Genomic DNA, 25,573 nt, shown 5'->3' with positions numbered 1-25,573 from the left:
CCAACACACAGCTCCGAATACAGGAGACTTAAATCCTCCTGTAGAACATCCTGTGAAAAATCGTTTCCTTTTCCATCTATCCTTGAAGTACCCTCTGCCCGCAATCGAATAAAAGTCAAGCTGTGCTGCTCCTGCCTTTACTAATAAAGTTTTCTCGGTCAAACCTTCTTAAATTTTTAAGAAGGAAAGGATGCATGAGGTTGCGCAGTGTTTGAACTGCACCATACGAGTGCTCTGGGAAAATATGAGTTAAGAGCAAAGGTCCAGCTATGGAGCCATCTGTATTCCAGCAGGATGTGAGATGCCACCAGGTTCTGTGGGAGCTGAGATTAATTAGCTGGCAGCGAATATTGATGTGACATTTAGCAGTGGAGAAATATCATCTAAGTAATGGCAGGGGAGCAGTGCTATGGCCAGGGATCGTTCACTGTGCCACTGGCTGACGGACAGGCCTCCTCTGTCTTCAGAGGCACATTGTGTTTCACGGATAAAAATCCACTCCGTTCCTCATCATGCAACCCATCTGTCTGTACAAGTTCTGGGAGGAGAGGTCTTTTCTCTTATTGAAAGTAATGATTTTGATGAAGAGAACCTGAAACATTGTTTACATTTTTGCACAACTTTCAGTGTACAGTTTACACTGAGGTCCTTGCACATCACAGATTTTATGCCCAAAGCAGATAAAGCAGTGCTTGGCTAATCTGAAAAGAAGGCTTACTGCCAAGGCTGCTTTTAAGTCCTTAAGGTATAAAGAGGTCTAAAACTTTTCTTCACACTTTTAATGCTATTTAAATCCTCCTACTAACTTGAAGCTGTTAATTAAAATTAGATAATTGCAGGTAATCATATCTGTTTTCAATTAATAGATTAGGCATATAATAATCAAGTGAACGCATTGTGGTATAGCCATCTGTCGGCTGAAGGATTGTAGAACACACGAACTGGCACATTCGCTGTGGTCGGACATAAGACAGACAAAACTGATACTGGCCAAAGTTAGTGCTCGTTGGGAACATCTAAAATAATGACTTAAATGCAGCACAGTTACTGATGGGATCTCATTTAATTGTGAGTGAGCTTGCTTTGTTTCTTGAGTGTGTGTTTTTTATGGCTAGAGGTTCAGAACCAGACACTGCAGTGGTTTGGCAAAATACCCTTAAAAATATGATGTTGTCTTTTGTGGGAAGCGGCAAGAATTATTCCAAGAAGTTAAGGAGGAGATATTTAAATTTTATAAGTAATGAGTCAAACTTGGCCCCCTTAGCATAATGTTTGTGCAGAAACCTCGCTAGCAGAAAGTCATGCAGAGAAAGAATGCAATAAGTTAAGTGAAAGTTTAAAATCATCACAGCATAATGATGCCTGTTTCAGTGTCTGATGATTTATACACTTTTATAGCCCGGCTGTAATTCATGACCCGACTCACTGCTCAAAAAATGCTCGTATCATTGTGAAAAATTGTTACAGTATGTCAGTGGTCACAGCAGTGTCATCCTCAATACTCAACCAGCTGTGTATGGAGTGTGCTGCCATGAGGCATTCAGCTGTGATAGGACAAGAAGCAGGGAGCTGAACTGTTTTCGTAGCATTTCTGTGGAGGCCTCTGTCAGCATTTCGTGGCTAGCTTTTGAATGATGCACCCGATGTGACTGATATCTCCTGAGTCCCTGCACGACATCATGACATCTTAATCTCCTGAGGTCAATTTCTGTCTCTCTCACCCACATATACACAAAACCACATGCACATATAGTACATGTAGACATACAATAGTGATCTGAAGACGTCCTGGTTCTCATTCAGTTACTTTCAAACGCACACAACCACACACTTCTGCACAGACCCAGGAAGACAAATTTGACCTTGGTTGGTCTCGAATGGCTCCTTTGTTCAGTGTGTTACGCATACCATCTCGCTCTGGTCACTGTGCTGGAGGAGAGAGGGGGTGGTTTCTAATAAGAATACTCAGTCCTGCTGGGACATTATCTGTGCATGTACGAATGTACTTAATGCAAGGAAAGATCGCCCATTGTCCCGTCTTGCCATTAATCATATTTTTTGCCCAGAGCTAATCTGTAATGAGATTTTCCTTCAATCAGAATGTCCAGACAGCTCCCACAGAGCTTCCCACAGAACCAGACCACAGCTTGTCTGATATTGAGAGAGCCTTGTGAGCAGCACAAAGCACATGTGCACAACTTTGTGTGTGTGTGTGTGTGTGTGTTCACGCACTGGTGCAGCGCTCATGTGTGTGCATTTGTGCAGGCACTGATGTATCTCATTTGTGTTGTGACAATTCTCTAGTCAGGCTCAATGCATAGACACAAAAAGACAAACGGAGGTGTAATCAATAAAAGACTTAAACAGGCAAGACCTTGGCATTAGTAAGAGGCCCTATTAAATGACTTAGTTTACCTATAACGAACATTATGGCACTAAACTGTGTAGAGTAGCTAATAAAGAGATAAGGGTTTCCATTTTGCACATTTTTCTTAGTAAGTGAAGAGTTTTGGTCCAGAATGATTCACCAGCTGAAAACAAAACACCCACTTTCCCAAACTGACTGCTTTTTGCTAAAGAGACATGTCATCATAGTTAAAGCACATGTATAAATTATAAATCAAAAGATGGCTGAATTCCATTCAGCTGCATCAGTTTCAAAGTCTTGCTATTGTACACTGTCAAAAAGGGCTATTCTGGTGTTTTTCAAATGCTTGTTTTTTGCCACGTAGCAACATCTGTCCAAAGATAGCAAACAGCATTTTGGATTGAAAATCATGACAAGCATATAATGAGTTTCATTCTTTGTTGTAGTTCCACGTTGAAATCCAACCTCCAACCTCTATGCACCCAATAATCCATTTGAAAAGACATTAAAAAAAAAAAGAGGATAGAAAATGGATGCCCCCAAGATTAAAATTCTAAACCTGCTTGAGAGAGGTAATCCATCACAGACAGCAGCATGACTATGTCTGCTTTTATTCATGTTGCAGTTACATTTGCGTGTGCAGAACGTTCGACTCTCGCGGCTCGAACAGCTGTACAACCACCCATTGATAATCTAACTTTGACAACAATAAAAGCAGACATGAGAATAATTGTGATGGATTACCAAACTCAAGCCAGTTTCAAGTTTCCGCAGGTGGATTTTATGCCAGACGTAAATGAATAAAAACCAATGGACTCATCTGATGAACATTGTGAACATGTATTTCTGCTTAGTGAGACAAGCGTACCCTGAGGTCACAATCAAAACAAAACATAAGCTGGTGTTGACTCTGAGTGCACCTGTTTTACTTTTTATTTTCACATCAAGCCCATTGTAATTAGACCAGTGACACAACTCTCTGTTGTCCATACCAAGGTCAGAGTATCCCAGTCAGTATGTTTTTCTGGAGTCTGTAAGTCAGTCAACAATTCCTTAATTATTTTTGGTGTTATTTCCTGGCCTAAGAGAACAGTTAGAAAAACAACCGTCGGGATATTACCATTTTTGTTTTCAGCTTTTACTACACTACAAATGCATTCATACTTAATTTGCATTTGACATTTTGTTATTTTGCTTTTCTCCTTACTAATCTGACTTGTCACAGCTAACAATGATTATATATACTGCATATATATATATACACACACACACACACACGTAAAAATTAGTTTATATTTTCACTATATTTCCTACGTTGAAATGTGGAATTACAACACAGATTCCAGTTTTCAGCATTACAGCCTCTAACCTTTCATTTGATTAAGTAAGTTGCAGGCTTTTCTTTCCAGGTTATATTAGACTGTTCTCATTGTGTAAATTTTACTGGCTATAGCAAGAAAAACACAAAATAAGAAAAGACAACCATGTCATGCCATGGTCATGGCACTGACAGCTAAATGGAATGCGGCCATTATTCCAATAAACAGAATGCCTCCAAGGCATCAAAAAGGGTCTGCAAATGCCAGGTTTCTTGTATATCTGCTTTCTGCTCATGAGATGTATGAATGAAACCTGAAACAGTATGCAGGCCTGCCCCCTGCCCACTTCATGCAGCTTTTCTCATGGCGTGCCTGTGTGTCCCCATGTTCTCATGCACATGCTTGAAAGTCATGTGAATTGTGTTACTAAAGGACCAGCTGAGCTGAGTGACTTTTAGTGGGAGGTCAAGTTAAATTGAAAAAACAGAATGAAGCCGAGACAGAAAACAACTCTCTAAAGTTCTATCACAGGTCACCTGCTTCTCTTTTACTTCTCTCTTCTCATTTGGAGAGAAAAACGAGGGTATAGAAGAAAAGTAGTGGATATAGAGAGGAGCAATGGCTCTATAGCCCCCTCACTCACTCATATATCTTATATTTCTTGACCCTGTTTTGTGTTTCACTGTTCAGTGTTTCAGGGCCAGTGGCCATCTGAAATTAGTTTTCTCGAGGTACCTACATATGTGGGTGAGGTTCACACAGAAACCATGTGTGTGTGTGTGTGTGTGTGTGTGTGTGTGTGTGTGTGTGTGTGTGTGTGTGTGTGTGTGTGTGTGTGTGTGTGTGTGTGTGTGTGTGTGTGTGTGTGTGTGTGTGTGGAAGGGAAGAAAGAGAGAGGCAACATTAGAGAAAGGTTGGTGTGTGTTTCGGTTGCTTGTCTGCTTCAAATTGATGAAATTTGGTCCCAAAGTTCTTCTTTCTCTGAGGAGACTTCTGAATTGGAAGCAAAATAAGACAATATGTCAGTGAAGGGGCTTGTTTTAAGGTGTGTGTGTGTGTGTGTGTGTGTGTGTGTGTGTGTGTGTGTGTGCTGCCTCTTGTGACTCCCTGGCAGATGCGGGAGGCTTCTGATTTACCTCCTGCATGCTGTGGTGAGGAAATACTGCTCTGAATTTGCAATGACTCATCGCTTATTGGGAAATAATGTATGTGTGTGTGTGTGTGTGAGCGTCTGTACTGCATGTGTACCCGTACCTTGGAGAACATCTGACACTTTCATGGGAAAACTGAGGTACTGCACATTAGTTGTCCTTGTAACAATGTCTTTGATCCTGCCTTTGTTCACATAAAGCTGATTAACCATCTGACAATGAAGAAAATAAAAAAAAACAACCTTCAATTTTATAAGATTTGCTCCTTGACACTAATGTTTTTTCTCCTTTGTGCGAAGCCACATATTTCAAAACCTTCGCCCCCCTCCCCCCGCCCTCAATCGGGATCAACCAAAACCCTGCGGAAAAAGATTCTCTGAATTACTGACAGATTCAAGTGAAGGAAATAGATACACATAAAGGAAATGTTCGTGAACTAGTGAACTACTGAATTCAGGACCTTATTAAACACTGTATGCAGCAATGAGATTCATTTGTATGCACCATTTTAAACATGGCAGACAGGGTGTGGAGATGAAAAGGTATGAGAAATGTAGTCGGTGTAGGCAACGAGTGAGTTGAAAGTCTTCAGTTTCACTGGTTAGAAGCATAATTTTCTTAAGTTATATCAGTGTCAAGATCGCATTTAGCTTCATGTCCACTCTTAAAATGAAGTGAGATCACTTCTTTTTCCTTCCACTGTAGTTTTATTTCTCTCCGGCTCTGGAAACAAATGAGATTGTCATGTTTGCCTTTGCTTTCGCTTACTTGGAAAAAAAAGATTTATATATATTTATATGTATTTATATTTAGCACTAGACTCACTGAGATGAATATTTTTACAGTGCTGCCTGTGCTGTGTGATCACTCTCTTTTTCATCTGAACAACAGCTCTTTCAGAGAAAACGACTCACAGCGAAAATATAAACATGTTGGCACAGGAGCTGGAGACAATTTCAAAAGTATTGTCTTGCAAGTTTCCTATTTATATGCATAGTTTTAAGTTTCTTTTTTTTCTTTTTGTCTCTGCCTTCCCCTGCTTTGAAAGATTTTAAAGTTCTGCTGAGGTGCCTACATCACTCAGCTATGATTTGTCAAAGTTATTTAACTTTCACTGAAGGTTGGCTGCTTCTCTGAAGGAAACAACAGCACTTTGCAGTGACACAGATTTTATTTTAATGGTACCTCTTTTGAGGGAGTCGAGCTGAAACAAGATTCTGCTGCACCACTTTCTGCACTCGTCCCTTTCACAAGTCAAGATGAGCTGAACAAAGCATGAAGAAAACCTAAAGCTAAAGGAGCTAAATAAGTTACAGATTTGGTGTCAGCATTACATGCTCAAGTCAACACATGCATAGTAACGAACAAGCATGACAATAAGCAGTGTAGGCAGTACAAAAGAAACAGTGGGAGTATTGTGACTGATAACTAATAAGTGTAACATTAACAGATTGCAGAGCTTGCGTATTAACAAGCAGATATAATTCTTTTACTGAGCTGAGAATGCAGACTTTAGGATAGCAGCATCAAAACTGAGCCACAGATTGTTTCTTTGTCAACTAACATAGAAATCCAGCCAACACACGTGAGGTTTTGCAAAGGAGATGACGGAGTCTGTTTAGAGGTGTTGGGGAGGAATGCTTATGTGTAAAAGGCTGTATGAAGAATTTCTTTTCTGATAAATTGCCTGCAATGTCAGCATTGGTTACAATTGAAGACTAGTTTGAAAAAAAAAAAAAATCTAGGGATGTGGAGACCTTTATAGACCTCATCTCTGCTTGAAGTTTGCAGCCCAAGGTTACAATAGCTGCCTCCAGCATAACACACCCATGTTATAAGGGTGCAATGATAAATAGGTAGAGTCCTACGGTTAACAGACCATGCAATGCACCGTGTTGTCCGTGAACCATTTACTGTGAAGTGTCAATCAGTGCTAATTTAAAACTTATCCAGGTTTGATTTTGAATGAAGACCCAAGACCATCAGCATCACATCATGTATGGGAGAACACGCTCGTATCTCAAAATCTGTCAACTTCAAATAATTATCATTGAAAAATGAACACAGAGTAATTTGCTCCAAATGTGTGAATGTCATTGCACATTGGTTTTCATCTTTAATGTAAATGTATGAAATTAAGATTAGTTGAGTGAACTTAATCTTCTACCTCACTCGCACTTTGCATTTGAATATTCTCTCCCAGCAATTAAACTCCTACCACGCTTCCTTCCTCTGTGCCGGAGAAGGAATGTGAGGAAACTGTGTGGAAATGTACTACGGCAACAACATGCTGGGGGTTTCAGAGTGAAGGCTCAGTAGCACACATTGTGTCCTCCTCCTCTCCAGCCAACGGCTTCACAGGGGCTCTCAGTAGCTTTACAACTGCCAGGGGCCTGGTTGGTTTTGGACAGACATCACTACCTGTTTTTAAAGTCTTCGTCCCATAGTGCCCCTCTTCATAGGCTCGCAGACATGTTCAGGGGTGCTATTGTATGATTGTTATTTCATGTGTCATCATCTGTATGTGTGGGTTACTGTGTGTGTTGCTCTCTGTGAAAACATTGTGGCACCCAGAGTGAGAATCAGCAGCTATTTACTGGCTGAAAGGCTCTGCACTATGTCCCGCAATGTCTTCTGAGCAGTTTCAAACCCAGAAGTGTGGCCAGCAAAAACAATTAAAGGCATGCCCACTGTGATCTTAGCCTTATTCTTTCATTATGGATCAGCAGCAGCAGGGGCCCTAATTAGTTGCGTTGGCTTGCTGAGGAAATGAATGGGCACTGATTCGACTGCAGGGCTGGAACAGGAGCCTCAGGGGTCCCGATGAGCTTCTTAGAGTCAGTATTGGCAGAGAATCGGTCTTTCTGATTTTCCGTCTATTTATAGCCATTAGCTCTCTCGTCTGTTTGCCCACTTTGCCTGTCAGAAATTGCCTCCTGACTGACTCTCCCTGTTGCTTCGGGGCACATCTTGTTTTCCCAATTAGTCTTCATCTGCTGTGCTATCATAACCAGGGAAGTGATCGGGATCTTGCAGCGTCCTTTTCCAACGACCACTCTGTTTTCTGAATTAAAAATGAGCTGATGAGGTCCACCATTTGTTTACAAACAGGACTCTTCCAAAACAGTTATAGTAGGTGCCTAGAAATCATAAGATGAGCAGATGAACAATCTTGTGCTTCAACATCTGATGCTGTTCTTATCCCCTGCTGCAGCACTTGTGTCCCCCCCCCCCCCCCTCCTCTCTCTCTTTCTCTCACACTCGTTCTGATCCACGTCTCTTTTCTTGTGCGTTGCAGCTGGGTACAGAGTGGACCGCTCCAGGCGAGTTCAGCAAGTTCAGGTCCCAGTCCTCCAAGTCTGTGCAGTAAGTACCGGTGACATCCACACACATTTCTTATCTCAAGCCAGTACAGACACCAAAAAGAAGCCTTGCTAGCATCTAACTGCTAGGTTGACAACTATACAGCACCAGTGAATCTTCCCTGAGGACTGGTGTTGTGGCTGTAAAGTGTGTCTCTACCTGTTGAGTACCAGCCTGTATCCATCATGCTCTATGTAGAGTCCATTCATGTCAGTTTACGGCCGCTTTTATAACATAATTGCTTCAGAAAGCTTTTACTGCTCACATGCAGGAGGAAATTGATGCCTTAAGGACACTGGGAAGCAGGTGACATGCCTCCTCTGTGTATATGTGTGTACCTTCATGTACATATCAATTGACACATATATAGAGTGCTCTCATCATGTGTCAAAGTGTGGAGGATCATAACAGCTGAAAGGCCTCTCTATACGTGGATGATGAGAATGTATTAACCTAATCAGCTCCTGTCACATTCAACACATATCTCTGCGAGCTGCGTGCATAAAAGCACCCTTTAGTATGAGTACTGATCTGCAGCCAGTTTGCTTTTAAAGTCATTGTTAAGTTGATATAATTATGCAGCAAGAGATCCTAAGAACGGTGCTCCTGTTCCTTTGGGCTACCACAATTGCCTGATTGGATGATGCTGCAGAGTGCTGCCTTAAATTATTCACACACACGCACACACGCACACACACCCCGTCAGTTGTGTTTGTAGTGAAGGTTGAGAATATTTTAGCACATCTAAATGGTACAAATTGGATAAAGAAAAAGAAAAAAAAAACTTTTGTTAATGTTGAATGAGTATTAACGGTTATGCCACTTTCAAAAGATGAAAGCTGTGGATCGTGGATACGATGCCAGTTTCAGCGTAAGAACTGACAGACAACGGCTGAAAGCTGCTTTCTAGGGCATGGCTATATCACCATGCTAGTGATAATGATAAGGAATGCAGTATAATTTATGTGTTCACAAGATGACAAATGAATACAAGATCACGTGCAGGCAATCTGTGCACACATGATACATACAACATACATTCAAATGCCTGATGTATCTGAAAAAGTGAGAAGGTTTACTAGTTTAGTTGTTCATTAATCAGGTTGCAAAGCAGTGGTGACAACAGCAATAGCAGATAGGCGCAATATTAATTGATGTATAGAGCAGGCGCCTCTGTTTGGTGACAGTGAGTGTAGGTGTTCAGTTGGTGCTATGAAAAATAGGTGGCACTAACCAATCCTGTCTGGATTAATCATGTGAGCTAAATTTGTGGAAAATCAGAGTGACTTGAGTGCCAACACTGAAACAATAGTTGATAGCCGTCTCAGTGCATTTTACTGATATGGAGCAAACACACACACACACACACACACACACTGAGCTAACATACACTGTTGCCCATAAAGTTGGAATAATTGTTCAATACCCCCAATTTTGTTAAAGCCTGAATACACAGTTTGCAAAGGTTAATTGTGGTTTAAGTTTCACTGTGATATGTTTGGAAGACTTTGATCAATAAAGTTGAGAAGATATACACTTTATTTATCAAGAATAAATCACATTGTCACAATCACTGCATGAGAAGAGGTAAAAAACATTTTATTCCAACTTTATGGGCAACAGTGTACAATTCAGGGCTGTCAGATTTCAGGCCATTTGTCTAATGTATGCTTCACATTTTTCACAAAAGCTAAAATAAACTGAATAGAGTAGGAGTAAAGTATTTTTGTCAAAAATCCATGCTCCGCATACACAGTCACGCCACGTGCAAGACTGCCATACATGTGCTCACTCATGTTTTTCATCTGTAAAGTGGCAGCAACATCATGCAAGAGACCATGAAAGACAAATGTGATTGAGCGCATTGAGCGAGAATTAGTATTACTTTGACATCTCTGTTCATTCAGTCTGACTCACTGCATCACTCCAAGGTCTCACCATAACAGTTTCTGTATCCTTATGTATGATTCTGAAAAGTATTATTAAGATGCATAAAACCACAGAAAATCTTCAGTGCTCATTAAAATCATGCATCTGTCGCACACTCACACCTTCCTTTTGTTATTAAGGTACACATAGGCACACACACACTTACACACACAACACTTATGTAATGAATGAAAATTCATTAGTGCCAGAAGGGGCTGAACACAGGCCAGGACCTGTTGGCTAGTGTTTGGGTTTGTCTGTGCGTGGGATTAATTGCGCCTGGTACATCAGTATACCAGGGAGCACGGAGAGATGACAAAAGATGCTGCAGAAGAACTGGGAGAGGGAGCGGGAGGGGGCGGCTGAAAGTTTTTCTATTTTCTCTCTCTTTCTGACAAGCGTCTTGCGTTCTCCGAAAATAACAAGACAACAGAGTAACCAAGCGTGGAGGTAGAATATGGCAGGAGCATTAAAGCAGTTGTTCAAAGGAGAAATTTCGGTGGGACACTGCGCGTTTTGTGTTGTGTTACTGTGTCTTTTTGGGTGCGTGAGGATGACACCCACTGGATCACTGGATCAACCTGCCCTGTTGGGAGAGCGTGCCTCTGTCCCATGGGTGTTGCCACGGTTACCACGACAGCAGCTATATCATTATCGGAAACTATCACATGCTCATTGGGTTGTTCTGGCTACCATTTGTTATTTATTTGTTTATTTCTTATTGAAGTTATATATTTTTTGACAGAGGGAGACAGATGAATTAATCCATTAACCTCCATAGTTTTGAACAAAATGTTTTAGTTATAGCTAAAAGTGTGCCACCTGACCCTTTGGGTGGCACAGGCACACCAGTGGCTACGCTGTGGTCCTGAAGGCCGAAGTCAGGTGTGACCAGATGCACCAGACACCCATGTTGAAGTCCTCATAAGTATCCCTAAATCTGACAGATGAACTCGTCATCTGGAGAAGACAAAGTTGATTTCTCAAGATAATTAATTATTTAACCTATTATCATGAGATAACAGACTTTGTTTTCTCGATATAATGAATGAATTATTTCGTTATCATGAGATAATAAATTCCGTTTAATCGAGATGACAAATTATTTCATTATCAGCAAGTTTGTTTTCTCAGAACAAGGGGGATCATTTTTTGTTATCACGAGATAACAAAGTTTGTTTTCTTGAGATAACCAATGAATTATTTTGCTATAACAAGATGACAAAGTTTCCACCAGTGGGCTCATCACCAGGGTCTCAGATCTCTTCTCTACTCCGTTTAGCTGGAATCAGGAGGGTTTAGTGGTTATTCTGGTGGCTTTGGCGCACATGAGGGCATCATGGTTTCTGACAATGGTACATCTGCTGTTGGGGTAACCATGGAAACACCTGTGGCACAGAGACGCCTTTCCCGGCCGGACAACTTGTTCCAGTTAATAATTAACATCCCTACCTTGCACACACACACACACACATCAGTTGTTGCTCACTCAGTTCCTCTCAAAATCTTCTTTTTTAATTTTATCCCAAATGAAAAGTAATTCATTATTCCACGTCAGGTCATGAAATATTTCGTACCAGGGATCAAACGGTTTGAAAAAGCGTTAGGGGTTGAGAGTGCTAATGACTTAAGTCTGATCTGTTTTTATTTTACACTATTACATGCTTTAGGAGAAGTGTGTCAAATGTGTGTCAGTGTGCTTAAGATAATAAGGCACAATCTAGTTTGATGTTTCTCTGTGTGTGGGCGCGCATAAAAGAGCACATTCTTATTTTGGCATGCATGCAAATACATGTGTATTTTGTGCGTTAATGTGCATGTGTTTGCTAAGTGCCGTGACATTTAAAATTCTGATGACTTTATTGGAACAAGGCTTTTGATTTGCCATCTTCCACATGTTTCCTCTGCTGCATTGTGCCACATGCAGTCCTCACACACCATTACACCCGACCTGTTTATAGCAAAGCTGCTCCTGAGCATGGCAAATCGTGTGTGCAGCAGGATTAATCACCATGCATTCAGAAAAAGTTATTCCTCAAATCAGATGGGATGGAATTGAAATGGGCAAATTCACAGTGCAAAACAGAACAAGATGTCATTTTCTAAAATCAGTCATTAGACAGATTTTATCACTTGGTAATTTGTAAACCTGATGAATCAAGGAAATAATTGAACAAAATGCATTAGTTATTTCTAAAATATAGACTGAGTTTTGTAGAAGGAAAGTCACTGTGAAAATTATTAGTCATTACACATGCGGCTTGCCAGCCCTTGGCAGCTTGATCCTTTAGTGCAATTTGTTATTGAAGAATAAATTCAGGGCCTATTTACAGACTCCATTCTACTACAAAGCTCCAATTTAAAACAGCTTTCACAGTCTATATGCTACTGTTCCTACTTATTATCATATTAGGTTCAGAACAGAATAAAATGGGACAGAACTAAAGTAGAAAAGAGCATAAAAGAATGGAGTTAAATGGTGCAGGGCAGAACTCAACCAAACAGAGGGCAGCATTCAGAAATGTAATCAAACAAAGGAGACGCACAACAGACACTCTCACTTTACCAAGGTTATTTTGTTTCTTTTTTTTCTCTTTCGCGCTTTAGACTGCGGTTATTTATACGTCTCGGTTCATTGGAGCTGTACAGCCGACTGTAGTAGAACTGAGTGAACAGTGACTAATGGCTGCTGCAGGGTTGAATCATATTGTCAGGGAGTGAAACATATTGTTGTTGAGGGGTTCACTTGCTTGTTGGAGGCCTCCTTGCAGTGCAATCAAAGGCTACTGAAACCGGCGAACATACATGCGCACACACAGACAATGTAAACACCCTCCAGTTGGCAGTCCCTCTGTGGTTACTCTCTGCATTGGATTACTGCAACTAGAGCTTTCAGGTGCGCCATCCTCATCTAAACTCTGCCACATTTTCCCTCATCATCCCCTCATTCTCTCTCTCTCTCTCTCTGTCTCTCTGTCTCTCTGTCTCTCACTCACTGTTTTATGGCCTTCTCCCTCTATCTCACTGTCTGCTGCAATAATGACGATTGCATTTGGGGAGTGAATTTGAAGCTGTAAAAGGGGAAGAGGTAGGAAAGGGTAAGGGCTGTCTGTGGTGTGCGTATGCTGTAATGCAAACAGCATGTCGCTGAGAGGCATGCTGTTCAAAAAGTGACAGAAATTATGCTTTTCTTCGAACGTCTGTTCATCGCCCCCAGTGGGGTGTGGCCTTCCTGTCGCCGTGGTGTGTGAAAATCCGTTCTAGGTGGCAATTTGAATAGATGGGATGGACAGGAAAGTTGGATCAGTACACCTGTTTGGGAGATCTGGTAACCATCCACACCACCTGGCTATGGCCACCTGGAGGTAATGACTCACACTATTTAGAGAGAGAGAGAGTGTGTGTGTGTGTGTGTGTGTGTGTGTGTGTGTGTAAGGAAGGACTAATTTTGCCTGCATTCTAATTCTGAAGTTTACTGAATAAAACTTGGGTAAACTTGGGGTTTCTTTATCTGTCGCTCTCTGACTTTCTCTATCAGCATCCTTCTTGCTTCCTCTCGTAAATGAATTCTTAATTCTGTCATTTGTGGCTCTTAATCATTGAATGTGATCCATGCAATATTTCTGCATGGACTAGATCACAAATTAAATGTACTACAACCATCAACATATTTTATATGATAAACAGAGGGCAGAAACAATCAGGGATTAGTGATAATTGATTTGGTGAACAGAAAATCACAAATTTTGATCACTGATTAACTGTGTCACTTCTTCATTGATTGCAAATACAACATGAAAAACATAATAATGGGCATATATGATGATAATATAATGGAAATAATTATCATTTGCAGCTCTACGTAACGGGGTATAGTCTATTAGACGAAATTCTGTACATTCAGAACAAGGCATTCACAGTGGACTGAATCAAGGACAAAAGCACCAAAAAGCCATTTCTTTTTGATGGCACTCAAACCCGTTGTCATGGCTTTCAAAATGATACCTGTGTCACTTTGAAAGTGCCTCTTTTTGCCTCTCTCATTCTTTGTCTCCACCTCCACTCGTGCCTGTGAAGTGGTAGTTTGGCAGTGCCTGCTAGGTCCTGTCAGAACAGCTTGATGAGCGACAGCCGAGTAGTCAGATAAGGAACCCGGATAACCCCGTCAACAGTATCTCTGCTCTCTGACACAGCTACCAGAGCCCCGGGCTGTATAGACAACACCGCTGAGATTGACATTTGCTAAAATTCTATAAACTGAACTGTGCTGAGTTGCCATGTAAGCTAGTCTGATGCCGTCCTTGACATCAAGTTTTTCTAAACCTTTTGAGCAGCTCAGACTGGAGTGTGATTGACAGCAAGCTGAAGATTAGAAGGAATATCTTTTATGGTAACTAATGAGCGCTGGCTCAATGTGTGGCAAGAGAGCAGAAGTCAATTAAGCGATGCATGTGTTTTGTAAGTGTTGGCATTCACCTGCGTGTGCTTCAGCAGACGAGTTTCCAAACATGAGAGTAGTCTGTCAAGATTTTCACCTTCAGGCATAATGATTGAAATTAAAAATGGCTGCTGCTGACCTTTGACAGTGGTGTGGTGAGGATGAGAAGCAGAAGAGGACTCCAAGGTTATCTGGGGTGCCACAGCTGGCATTTTGAAGAAGCAGCTTTCAGTTCACAAACTGCTGGAAATGACATTTCCGCCCAGTCCTCCACAGACGCGTGGGAGGTGTGTGTTCTTCCTTTGCTGTGTTAACGCGTGTGTTCCCCTACTTTTAGGGCTTTTCCTTCTTCTTCTGTCAACATTCTCTTCTTCCTCCTTCTCATCTCTCTTTCTCTGTCATTCCTGTGCTTTTAACACACTGCGAAAACTCCCATTTGTTTTTTTATATACACGACTTGACAGAAGCCTCCACAGACCGATAACAGTTGGGAGGAGAGAGTCAACTGTTTCTCTCCTGGCAACAATGAGGGAAACCTAGTGGAGAATGACCAGTTATTTCACCATGGGATCTCTCAGTATCTATAATTGAATCATTTAAGCACTGCTGGCTATTAGCCCGTGCAAAGACTCTATAGACTATATAGGGAGGAAAATATAGTGCTTGCGCTCATGCCATCATAGGAATATTGATTGAGTGTGGCAACAAGCTAAATATTGCTATAGTGCTAAATATATAAGCACCTCTACTCATAATATGTATGAATTCACATGCAAGTGAGGCAATGTCTTTATGTTTCTGTGCTTTCGAGCACACATATCCCTGCTTGTGTTTGAGTGTGAATACCAGCCTCAATGCTAATGTCTCTCAGCTCAAGGTAATTGGACGAAACACTGTAGCAGTTGAATTAGGATGAAGCTGTTTGCCAGCGAGCTGCAGTGACTTCTCTGTCCCACTTCCTTCCCTCTGGCCTTCACTCCGCCATCTGTTTCTATGAGTGATGGGAGCCTGCTGAGACACAAATCTATGTTTGAGTGTGTGTGTCTCTGCGTGTTCATGTGTGTAGTGGCTTATGTTTAATCAGAATGTCTTTGGGGTGTTGATGCACATCATTTGAGCTGTGAAAGACTGTGGTAGCGAATATCTGATTGGCAGTAATGCATGATAACAACCAAACGGTAACACAGGGCTGCTTCCGGCCAAACATGATTAGAGACAGTAATGATGACGGATGGTCAGCTCGGTCTGAGGAAACAGAAATTACATTCTGAGCTGCTGGACAACGGATGTGTGAGCTGTTCGGAAAGTGACTTAGTAAACGTCCAGGATGTATCGAGATGTTGTGAGAAGAGATTGATCGCGGGGCTCACATGCACACACGTCATGGACACCTGAAAATGCATGCATATGTACACAAACAATACATGGTGCAAAGAACTCGGTTTGAGCAGATTTTAGAGAATAAGACTGGTACTATTCTATTTTTTTCTCAATAAATCCCATTAAAAGACCAAAACCAACTTGGTTTATAGCTGCTCCCCTCAAAGTCATCACCATTTACTCAATTAGGAGTAAATAGCGGATTTGTTTGGGACTATTTTCAGTTGCGGATTAAAACACATTTGGTGCACTACTGCGTGTTGACAGCACCACAGCTATGTACTGTATGTTCATCCCAATGAAGGAACATTCCAGCCAGTTCAACAATGTGGCTGTAATTTTAAACAACACTGGAGCTCTATGGCACAGAAGAATAGGCAGCATCAGGCTTTGGACACACAGATACTTGTTGGTTGGATAAATCAATTGTTGGTTTTGGTCTCCTGTTGGAATTTGTTGACAATAAGAAAAATGTTAGCTGCTTGCTTTTCTCACTCCATTATCCCTGCTTGCTAATGTATAATTGTGTATCCCCTGCATTAAGTACTCAGTAGCTTGTACATGTAGGATTATTTGACCTTGACAGTAAGTAGTAATTGAAGTCGTGCTTGAAAAGAGCATATGCTTCTCTGTATCTCAGTGCAGCACAAATACTTTTTCATTTCCACGCATTCTGGCCAGTAGGAGAGACGAAGGAGTGTTAATGCAAAATCAAAGTGAGAAAGGAGAGAAGTGGAGGCGTAGAGAAGAAAAAGCATTGAAGATAGTAATGCTATGAAGCTATATTAGATATTTTACACATGGGGGAATTGGACACGGAGAAGAGACGGCGCGAGAAGCGTTGGAGAGAAGCGACGGACAAGATACAGGAGAGTAGAGATGGGGGAAAGAGCAGGGGATGAAGGAGAGCAGAGGGGGACAAAGCGAAGGGAGGGGGGTGGAAGAAAGAGGATTTATTGAGGCTGCAGGGAAGAGCAGCGTGATAGCTCTCTGATGGATTAGAGGAATGCATGAGAAATGGAGTGAAGGGGGAGAGAGTGTGAGGGGGGAAAAGTGAAGTTTGTGTGTCTCCTTGGGGCAGCTCTAAACAACTGGTATCATTAATGTAGTTGAGAGGAGAGCGCTCGCCGAGCGTCGTCTTTTATTTAAAGGCCACCTGTGGGTATTAGAGAGGGAGAAATCAGGCAAGAGAGAGACAGGGACAGAGTGACAGTCAGATAGCATTAATGAGAAATTGAGTCGGAAAAAGAGACGTGATGCTGGAAAAACTAGAATCAGGAAATTGCTATAGCCGACAGGCAGATAGTTGAGATGAAGCGAGAATATGCGAAAGAGGACTGGTATTTACCAAGGGTAGAAAGTAGCATCTCCATTGCACCTCAGCTCTGCTCACTGCAAACCAGGTTAGTAATACTGTGTGTGTGTGTGTGTGTGTGTGTGTGTGTGTGTGTGTGTGTGTGTGTGTGCGTGTTCAGGCTTTTGTATACTTCTTTAGACGCAAGCGTTTTCTTTGAGATGCTTCTGAAGGGAGTTCATCTCTCAGCAGGACAAAAACCCCTCTATATGTTCATGCCAAATAAATATTTCATACTTCACATCCGACGGACTGTGGGCAGCGATGATACTCTCTAATATTGTTTAGCTCCAACAGCCCCGTCTTGTGTTATCCAGCCCAGTCAAGCTCCTTTGTCCGTCTCTATCCGTTCAGTCCAATGAAAGGAAACTGGAAACAAAGAGTCCAATTAGTCAGGCAATTAGACTCTTGTTTTGTGTCCTCTGCTCATCCTCTGAGTCACACGCTAATAGCTATTCTTCCCTCTTCCATCTCTCGTTTGCCCTTGAGTTGCTCTTTTATGATTTTTTCTCTCTTCTGACATGGCGTTCTGTATGAAATCACGTCTCAGTGATATTCACTGTAATATATTTTTCCTTTCTAGATATAGAAAGCATTTATAATTCCCCCTCTGTTTTTGCAGCTCATTTGCTATTTATCGCTCCTCCTTCATCTTTCTCTCCGTCTGTCTCTGTGTCTCTTCATCTCTTTCAACTGGAGCCCGCCTCGTCATCCATCACAGGAAGACTGGTGTGACCAGTACACACACACACACACACACACACACACACACACTCATGCAAGTGTTAAATGCATCTATCCCTCCTATTTCCTTCTTCTCTACCCTCCATTTTCTTCTCCAGTCTTTCCGTTTAATATAATACTTTTGGACAGAATAAGGTCCAACAAATTATTTAAAATTTGCTCGCATCACATTTTGTTTGTCAAGCTAACTTTACGTCTCTCTTATTCTCATCTTTCTCTCTGTCTTTATTTGGACCCATCATGATTGATCTAAACCTTTTTATTTTCCCAAAGAGTGTCTGTCTTTTTACACATCAAATTGAAAACAAAAACAAGACGCAGACACAAAGAAATCATGCAAAGCTTAAAAAGGGAAGTAACTAGCAGACAACTGCATACTGCAGACGGCACATACTGCAGACATTGAATCCCACAGGAGTCAACAAATGTCTCACTTCAACAGTGGAACCAAAAATGAAATTGCTACAGAATTGGCATGCAAAATTACTTCAAAACACAAAGAGAAAATAGAAAGGAAATAGCTAAGCAAAAGATAGATACGCATGTGAATAGGACTTGATGTTCTGCTCTCTTCATCTATTTATCCATCTCCTTTTCTCAGTGTGATATGATCCTATTGTTTGTCTCGATCTTGCTCCGCTGCTGTTGATAGGCCTGCTATCTGTGGCGCGTGTGCTTGTGTCTGCGTGTGTGCGTGGGTGCATTGTCTTATCTAGCGTCATATAACAGGTAAACAGGTTTGTATTGGCTGAGCTGTCACTGCTGAAATTCAGGCACTTTGAGAGAGTGAGTGTGTGTGTGTGTGTGTGTGTGTGTGTGTGTGTGTGTGTGTGTGTGTGTGTTGTGTTTTTCTGATTTCTGAGAGTGACAAGGGGCTAGATCAAAATCCTCAAATATTGTCCTCCTCTTCTGCGGTTGTGTGTCCTACTCTGAAGCCCTGTGGCGGCAGACTGCATCCTCTCAGCTCTGACATTAGATTATCCCCCAGATGGAGTCAGATTATGGGCTGAAACAGACAATCTAATGAAGGGTCAGGAAATGTACTAATATCCCTGAAACCCATCCATAGTCCTCTGTCAGGGACAGGAACTAAATAAACTAAGACCGCCAAAAATATCATTTTGAGTTCCTGTTATTGAAAGAAAGATAAGACATGCCAATGTAAAATTGAATTTGCTACAATTGGGACAGTGATATTCATTTCTCTAATAAAACCTCTTTTTTACAAACTTTTGTTTCATCTGATTGTAATTTTTTTTTTTGTGATACATATTGTTGTTCTCCGGTTGAGATGATCCTGATTACTCAATTTCCTCGCATATTCATCAGATTAATACAGTATTGATCTAGCCTAATCTAAAGGCTCTTTTGACTTTGTTTTGTTGGAGGTGAATGCAAAATAACAGTATTTTCTCCCTCTCCTGCTCAGCTGAAAGTCTGGGATGGCGTTACGTTTGAATCATATGGGAAAGGGCAAGCAGTGTGCCAGGAGCTAAAAGTGGCACTTAAGTTCGCTGAGTGCCGTTTCAGCAGCTGCACAGAGAGATGTTCCCTATTCATGAGAGAGTGACCTTAGCACACTGTCACTGCTCTCCTGCACCTGCGATGATTTATTGGTTACAGAACACTGGCCAGGCGGATGATAGGGCGGCATTTGTGTACGGGGCAACACGTGACCGTGCCCCCTCAGCCTTCGTCCTTCCCTTTCATCTACGTCAGGAACAAAAATAGAGTCACACAAGCGCACACACACGCATACTGCAAAATAAGTCTACACTATAGCTGTGATTGGATAATTCTGCTTTATCATGAAAGATCAGGCGTTGATGTCCGGTAGTGCTTGAAACAATTAGTCTGTTAAGCAATAAGTTGATTGACAAAAAAAAGTGAGTCAGCTGTAATTTCAGTAACCATTCTGATCATTTATCAAGCAATAATGCTTGGAAAAAACAAACTTGTGTAAGATGTCACCTTGGGCTCTGAGCATCTGTCGTTTTTGTCATTGTATAGACTCACTGTATAGATTTTATAAGCTCTATAACAAGGATAACATCGTGCAACAACACTGTCCCTGTTTGCTTTGTTGGTCTTTTTTCATGTCAATTCCTGTTTTTGTGTATTGTTTGTCTGTGCTTTGGGGGGGGGGGGTGTCTCCATCAAAGAAGATGAGCTTATGTTTGTTTCAGGAGACAAACAGGAGACAGGAGAGAGAAAGGGAACCATCACAGAGAGAGAAAAGAGGCACAGGAAACAAAGGCAGAAAATAAACAGAATAAAGAGAAAGCCGTCACATATCTTTGTGAATCACAATACATGAATATGGAGGAGCCAAATGACTCCAAAGTTCAAAGTAGCAAATGTTTCACAAATTAACATGATCTTGTTTATAGGAATTAGATTTTCTAAGATGCAGTACCATTTTATCCTCATATGAATAGCTTTTCCATGTAATAAAGGCCCTTTGCTGTACATGAACAAAAACATGATTCTGTTGACTGCCCAGCTGTGTGTGTGTGTGTGTGTGTGTGTGTGTGTGTGTGTGTGTGTGTGTGTGTGTGTGTGTGTGTGTATTACTGACTCGGTGGGGCCCGAAAAACTGGGAGCACACTCACAGTGCGGTGCTGAGCTCAAACATTGTTTTACTAACATGTTGTTGTTATTGATAAAGCAAAAAATGTCAAAACATTTGTTTGGTGAGGTGTGTGTGCGTGTGTGTGTGTGTGCATGTGCAAATGCGTGTGTGTGTGTGTGTGTGTGTATTCAACTATGACTGTATGTGTGTGTTTTCAGAGCTAATGATGTGTGGAGCAGTGCTCTGGTGTCTCTTATTCAGCAGCAGATGCTGGCCTATTATGCGAGATGTGCTTTTGATAATAATAAAGCTTTGTCGCTCGGTGTGTCTTTCATCAGTGCAGGGAATAACATACAGACCTTCTCTCAGTCTAGCCGGGAGTTCTAGAGAAATACTGGAGCGTGTATAAGTGTAAAATGCTGATTTATATGGAGCATCGATTTTCTTCCTCTCAGTCTCTGAAGGAGTGTTTTATTCAGGACCTAAGACTGATAATATCCTGGCTAACCGCCATCTCTTTTGCCATCTTGCCTGTAGCACCAAGTTATGTTCTAGGCTAATTAACCTGTTTATGCTCAGGTCCACCTGACATGTCTTTTTTTGACTTTTCCATGTTTTTTAAGTCGAGCTATGTACCTCACTTCACTGGAGTCTCATTAAATCCTGGTGTGCCTGTAGTTTTTGGTGATCCACAGTTGATCAGAGTTGTACTCGTGTTAGGTCTCCGTACGGGAACAGTCAGTGGGTTTTCATAAGTGTCTGCAGAGGCTTATTGTAGAAAGATACTTCTTCTATTCATCAGTGTCATATTTCTAACTATAGCTCTCTCTTTCTCTCTCTGTTCTTCTCCCCACAGCCTAATATCGTCCAGACAATACTACTTTGAGATTCTCCACAAGCAGGATGACAAGGGCTCAGACCACGTGGAGGTTGGGGTAAGTGGACCAATCAGGTCACAAGAGCTCACTTCCTCTATCCTGCCTCTCTCTGTCTACATCTATTTTTCCCTCCCAGTCATTTCATTTATCTTTCAGCTCGCTGACTCTTAGCATATGAAAATGCCTGTCTGGATAATGCTTTCACCTTTGGCGGGAAAATTTGCATTTCGTTTTCCCCTGCACCCTGTGTTTAACAGTGTCGGAGTGGTGGTGAGAAATGAAAGGAAGTGCCTGAAGTATAAATCCTCTTTTCCTCCTTTGTGGTACATTGTACAACTGCATGCTGTCCCTAGAGCATCAACATTTCTCAACTATCTTTTTTCTATCTTCTTGCCATTCGGTCATCACTCCTCCTCCATCTTACTCTCCCTCACTACCTCTCCTCGTTGGTTTTTCCTGTCTCTTTATCTTTGTTCTGCTCACCCTCTTCCTCTTCTTTAGCTTTCTGTTTTCTCTCGCCTTTGCTTAGACTCTCCTCTGCACCACTTTTGACACAGAAGTGGTGCTCTGCACCTCAGGCAAAGCTCAGAAATGAGTGAAGCCTAATTTCGAGATGAAGTTTCAACCGAGAGCCCACACGCCTCATGTGAGCCTGTACTTTGAGTGGGAGGGCAGATGATGAAAAGAAATCACTGGTGTGTGTTTGTGTGTGTGTGGAATGAATCTTCTAACAAACTCCGGGTTATCGTCATCATGGTGACCATCATCATCAGCAGAACCGCAGCAGTACAGCTGGAATTGCTCTGTTCCTTCAAAAACTTCAGGTCGTTTTTTGCACCCTCGAGGTTAATGATTTTTAACTTCTTTCACAGTCTGACTTTATTCCCCCGCAAACTCTGTCTCAGTGCCTATGGCTACTGTACTCTACAGATATTTTGTCTTCCCATTATTTCTTGCTAGTTTCTTCCTGGGTCTTTATGTATGAGATTTAGAACATTAATTTAACAGCTAACAGTTATTTGCTTTATGAACATACGGTGGAGTAAAAGCGTCCTGAGCAGAGAATGAAGTCACACTCTGTATGTGTTGCAATCTGAGCTTCCCTGTTCTGTATTTTGGTAGCTGGGACAGCCATGCGTGCATGTTAGTGCATGTAAGAGTTCGAAGCATGCAGCTCACTGAGACCTTCGCCAAAGAAACCATGTCCTTCTGCTGAAAAGGTCTCTGTTACCTCCACTCGAGCTGCTCCTTCTGTGTGCCTTGCCCCTCTAGCTGCTCTGCTTCAGGCTCCTCTGCTTCCTCGGCCTCGCGCGCTTTTCCCTTGTTCCTGAGATGGCTGCCGCTGGCCTCGGTGGTGGGATCAAAATTGCGGAAATCAATGTTCCAACCCACAAAATAATAGTCAAGCTGTACATCTGCCTGCTTGCCAAGTGAAATTACCTCATCCCTTGACATTGTTCACAAAAGGCTAACTTTATTCAGTTGTTTATCTCATTAGTTTTGGTCTGAGATGCCGGTGCGACTTTTAATGGTTCTGATTCTCATATATAGAAGCTTAAACTCTCCTGTCATATCTTTGATCTCTTTTTGTCCAGTTCTTTTCAAAACAATACCTGTTAAGTGTCAGTGTATGTGTGTATGTGTGTGCTTGTGTGTGTGTGTGTGTGCATGTATGTGAGGCATGCATCTGCTATGCAACCATGTCATACTGACACTTGAGCCTCCAGTCTAGTTTTATAATGGTCCGCTGACATAATCAGCAGTGCGTTTTCACACAGGCTGTAAGAAATGTCCTGTAGGTGGCAGGTGTCCAAAGTACTATACTGTTGCTGTGCTGTGGGATATTGTGGGTCATTGATGTGGGTGTGTTATGAATATTCTGCTGATGATGTTTTAGTGTGACTAATAAGTCACAGCCCGTGACAGCCACATCCCAGTGGCAAACAAATGCCTTCGCCTTTATTTAGACATCCCATGGATAGGGCAAACAAACTCAGTTGGTGAGTTAATGCAATAAAAGCAAATAGAGTACATATTATCCTGTCCTTGCTGTTATTCCTGTTTGTTAATCTGGCACCAGTGTTGGGGGTCTTGGGGCTACGTGGTGTGAATCTTTGCAGGTGTGAGTGTTGCTGGGATCATTTTGAATTTTGAAATTAAGTCTGATAATCCTTTTAACCACTAAGCGGCCTGAAGATGGTACATTCGACACTGGTCATTAATTTCCTTTTAGGCTTGTTTTGGTTTTCACCATTTTCTAAGAAATATTGTGCTTTTTACCTGCTAAATGTTGCTAACTGTCTGTCGTTTGGCTCTGGCGGTGTAGTAGTTTATCAGAGCTTGCTCACTTAAAAAGGCTCCCTGCTCCGTCTAAAAACAAGGGTGGTGAGTATAAAGTGAGCCAAAGTTGTAAAGTTACAGGCCGTAAAAACTGCAACAACGATAGAGCTCCAGAGTTAGCGATAACTCTTGTTGAGTTGTTCCCTAGGAGCGCCCCCTATCGTTCTGTCTCGATGAGAGCAGCTTTATAATGAATATAACCCTGAGTCTCTGGATCATATCTAATCTTTTCACTGGTGCCTGTTGCAAACATATCCACAGGCAAATAGATTTTTGCATTGTTTAAATGCATGGCTATTTCTGTTTTGACACCATATATATCAGTGGGGACACATAGCTGTGTATGTGATGGAAGCTTTTCCATGGTGAACTGGTCATTCCAAAAAGGAATAGGATGAAGAAACTGAAAAAAAAAAAATAATAATTATTAGAAAGATTTAAAGATGTAGCACTTTGAAACCGGTGGTCTTAGTTTGTTTAATGGTCTTGGTTTGTTAAACAGGCCTGGTGGAATTGATCGAAGGACAACTATATAGACACAGTTGCCTAAAAGAAGCAGAGGAGACAGAATAAGTAAGAGGAAAGAAGTGGGGCATGAGTGTGCAGAAGTGTGTATACAGACTATGCAGTGACGGCCTTTATATAAAGTATTTCTGCTCTCTCTAGCTTGTGGTATTTCTCATTCAAATCATCAACTTCCTTGCAGACTTTCCAAGTCATCCGGAAAACTGTTCACGTGATTGTGTGTGCCAGGGAATCAAGGTCATGTGGAAATCCATCTCTCTCTCTCTCTCCCTCTGTCTCTTTCTATCTCCCTCTTTCTCCCCCACCTCAGCCAACTACTCATGAGGCCATCAAAGTGGGTTTATACTTGTAGAAACAATTTAATGAAGCATATAAAAGTCATGCAGCAAATCAAGATTGTGCGCGGGAATGTGTGTATGTGTATACACCCTGCTGTCTTAGTAGGGCCCCTGTGCGTGATTTAACTGCGGAATACATTTCACACCTTGACAAAAATAGCAGATTTACCGTGACCAGCCCACAACAGCATAAGCCCAGGGCTCACATAAATCTGCAGAAACTCAGGCACTCATTTGTTAAAGAGCAGATAGCGTGGATGCACAGCTCTTTCCTCTGTGTTCTGTGCCAAGCTGTGATTGCATGGCCAAAGGTGGGCTGTTCCTCTGGGAATTTATTCGTTTAGCAGCACTTGTTATAAAGAAAGGAGAGGGAATAAATATCAGACTACATGAGCGTAGTCTGAAAGTTACCTTTTGGCGAGAAAATAAGAAAGGGAACCCTTGTTCTTCCTGCATTGGCCCCTCTCTTTTCCATCATGTGAGGGGAATTAGGGAGAATGGCTGCAGGTAGGCGGAACATAAGCAGCATTAGAGACAGGAAGAGTCGGGTTAGGAATACGCTGCACCTTTCCCAAGGCGTTGGGAACAACTGCATTTGTATGTATGAACAGCAGGCCAGTGAATGAGGAGATTGTTAAGTTGTTAGGATGAGTAGGCATGCTACTGGGGTTGCACTCTGACTGAACCTTTCCATTACTAAACCCTACCTCAGTGTTTTTCTTCAACTGACTTCAAATAAACTCTCTCGAGAGTGATGACTGTTTTTAAAATGGATTATAGGAGATGAAAGAACAGTTTGTCAGCAATAGTTTCATTAAGTTTCTTAAATGTCATATAGATCTTTTTCAGGGGAACACAGAACCTTTTCACCAGC

General features: G+C 41.7%; 1 protein-coding gene across 1 annotated transcript in view; it reads left to right on the top strand.

Moving 5' to 3' along the window:
• The window catches only part of b4galnt4a (beta-1,4-N-acetyl-galactosaminyl transferase 4a), a 119,552-nt gene that overhangs the window by 77,511 nt on the left and 16,468 nt on the right, over positions 1 to 25,573 (top strand). Inside the window, exons 7-8 of the mRNA XM_070831226.1 lie at positions 8,137 to 8,204; positions 21,475 to 21,553. Coding sequence (XP_070687327.1) covers positions 8,137 to 8,204; positions 21,475 to 21,553 — 147 coding nt within the window. The remainder of the gene's footprint in view (positions 1 to 8,136; positions 8,205 to 21,474; positions 21,554 to 25,573) is intronic.

This window comes from Pempheris klunzingeri, chromosome 5 (genome assembly GCF_042242105.1).
Source record: "Pempheris klunzingeri isolate RE-2024b chromosome 5, fPemKlu1.hap1, whole genome shotgun sequence".
NCBI classification, from domain to species: Eukaryota; Metazoa; Chordata; class Actinopteri; order Acropomatiformes; family Pempheridae; genus Pempheris; species Pempheris klunzingeri.
This window is presented reverse-complemented; position numbering and strand designations above follow the sequence as displayed.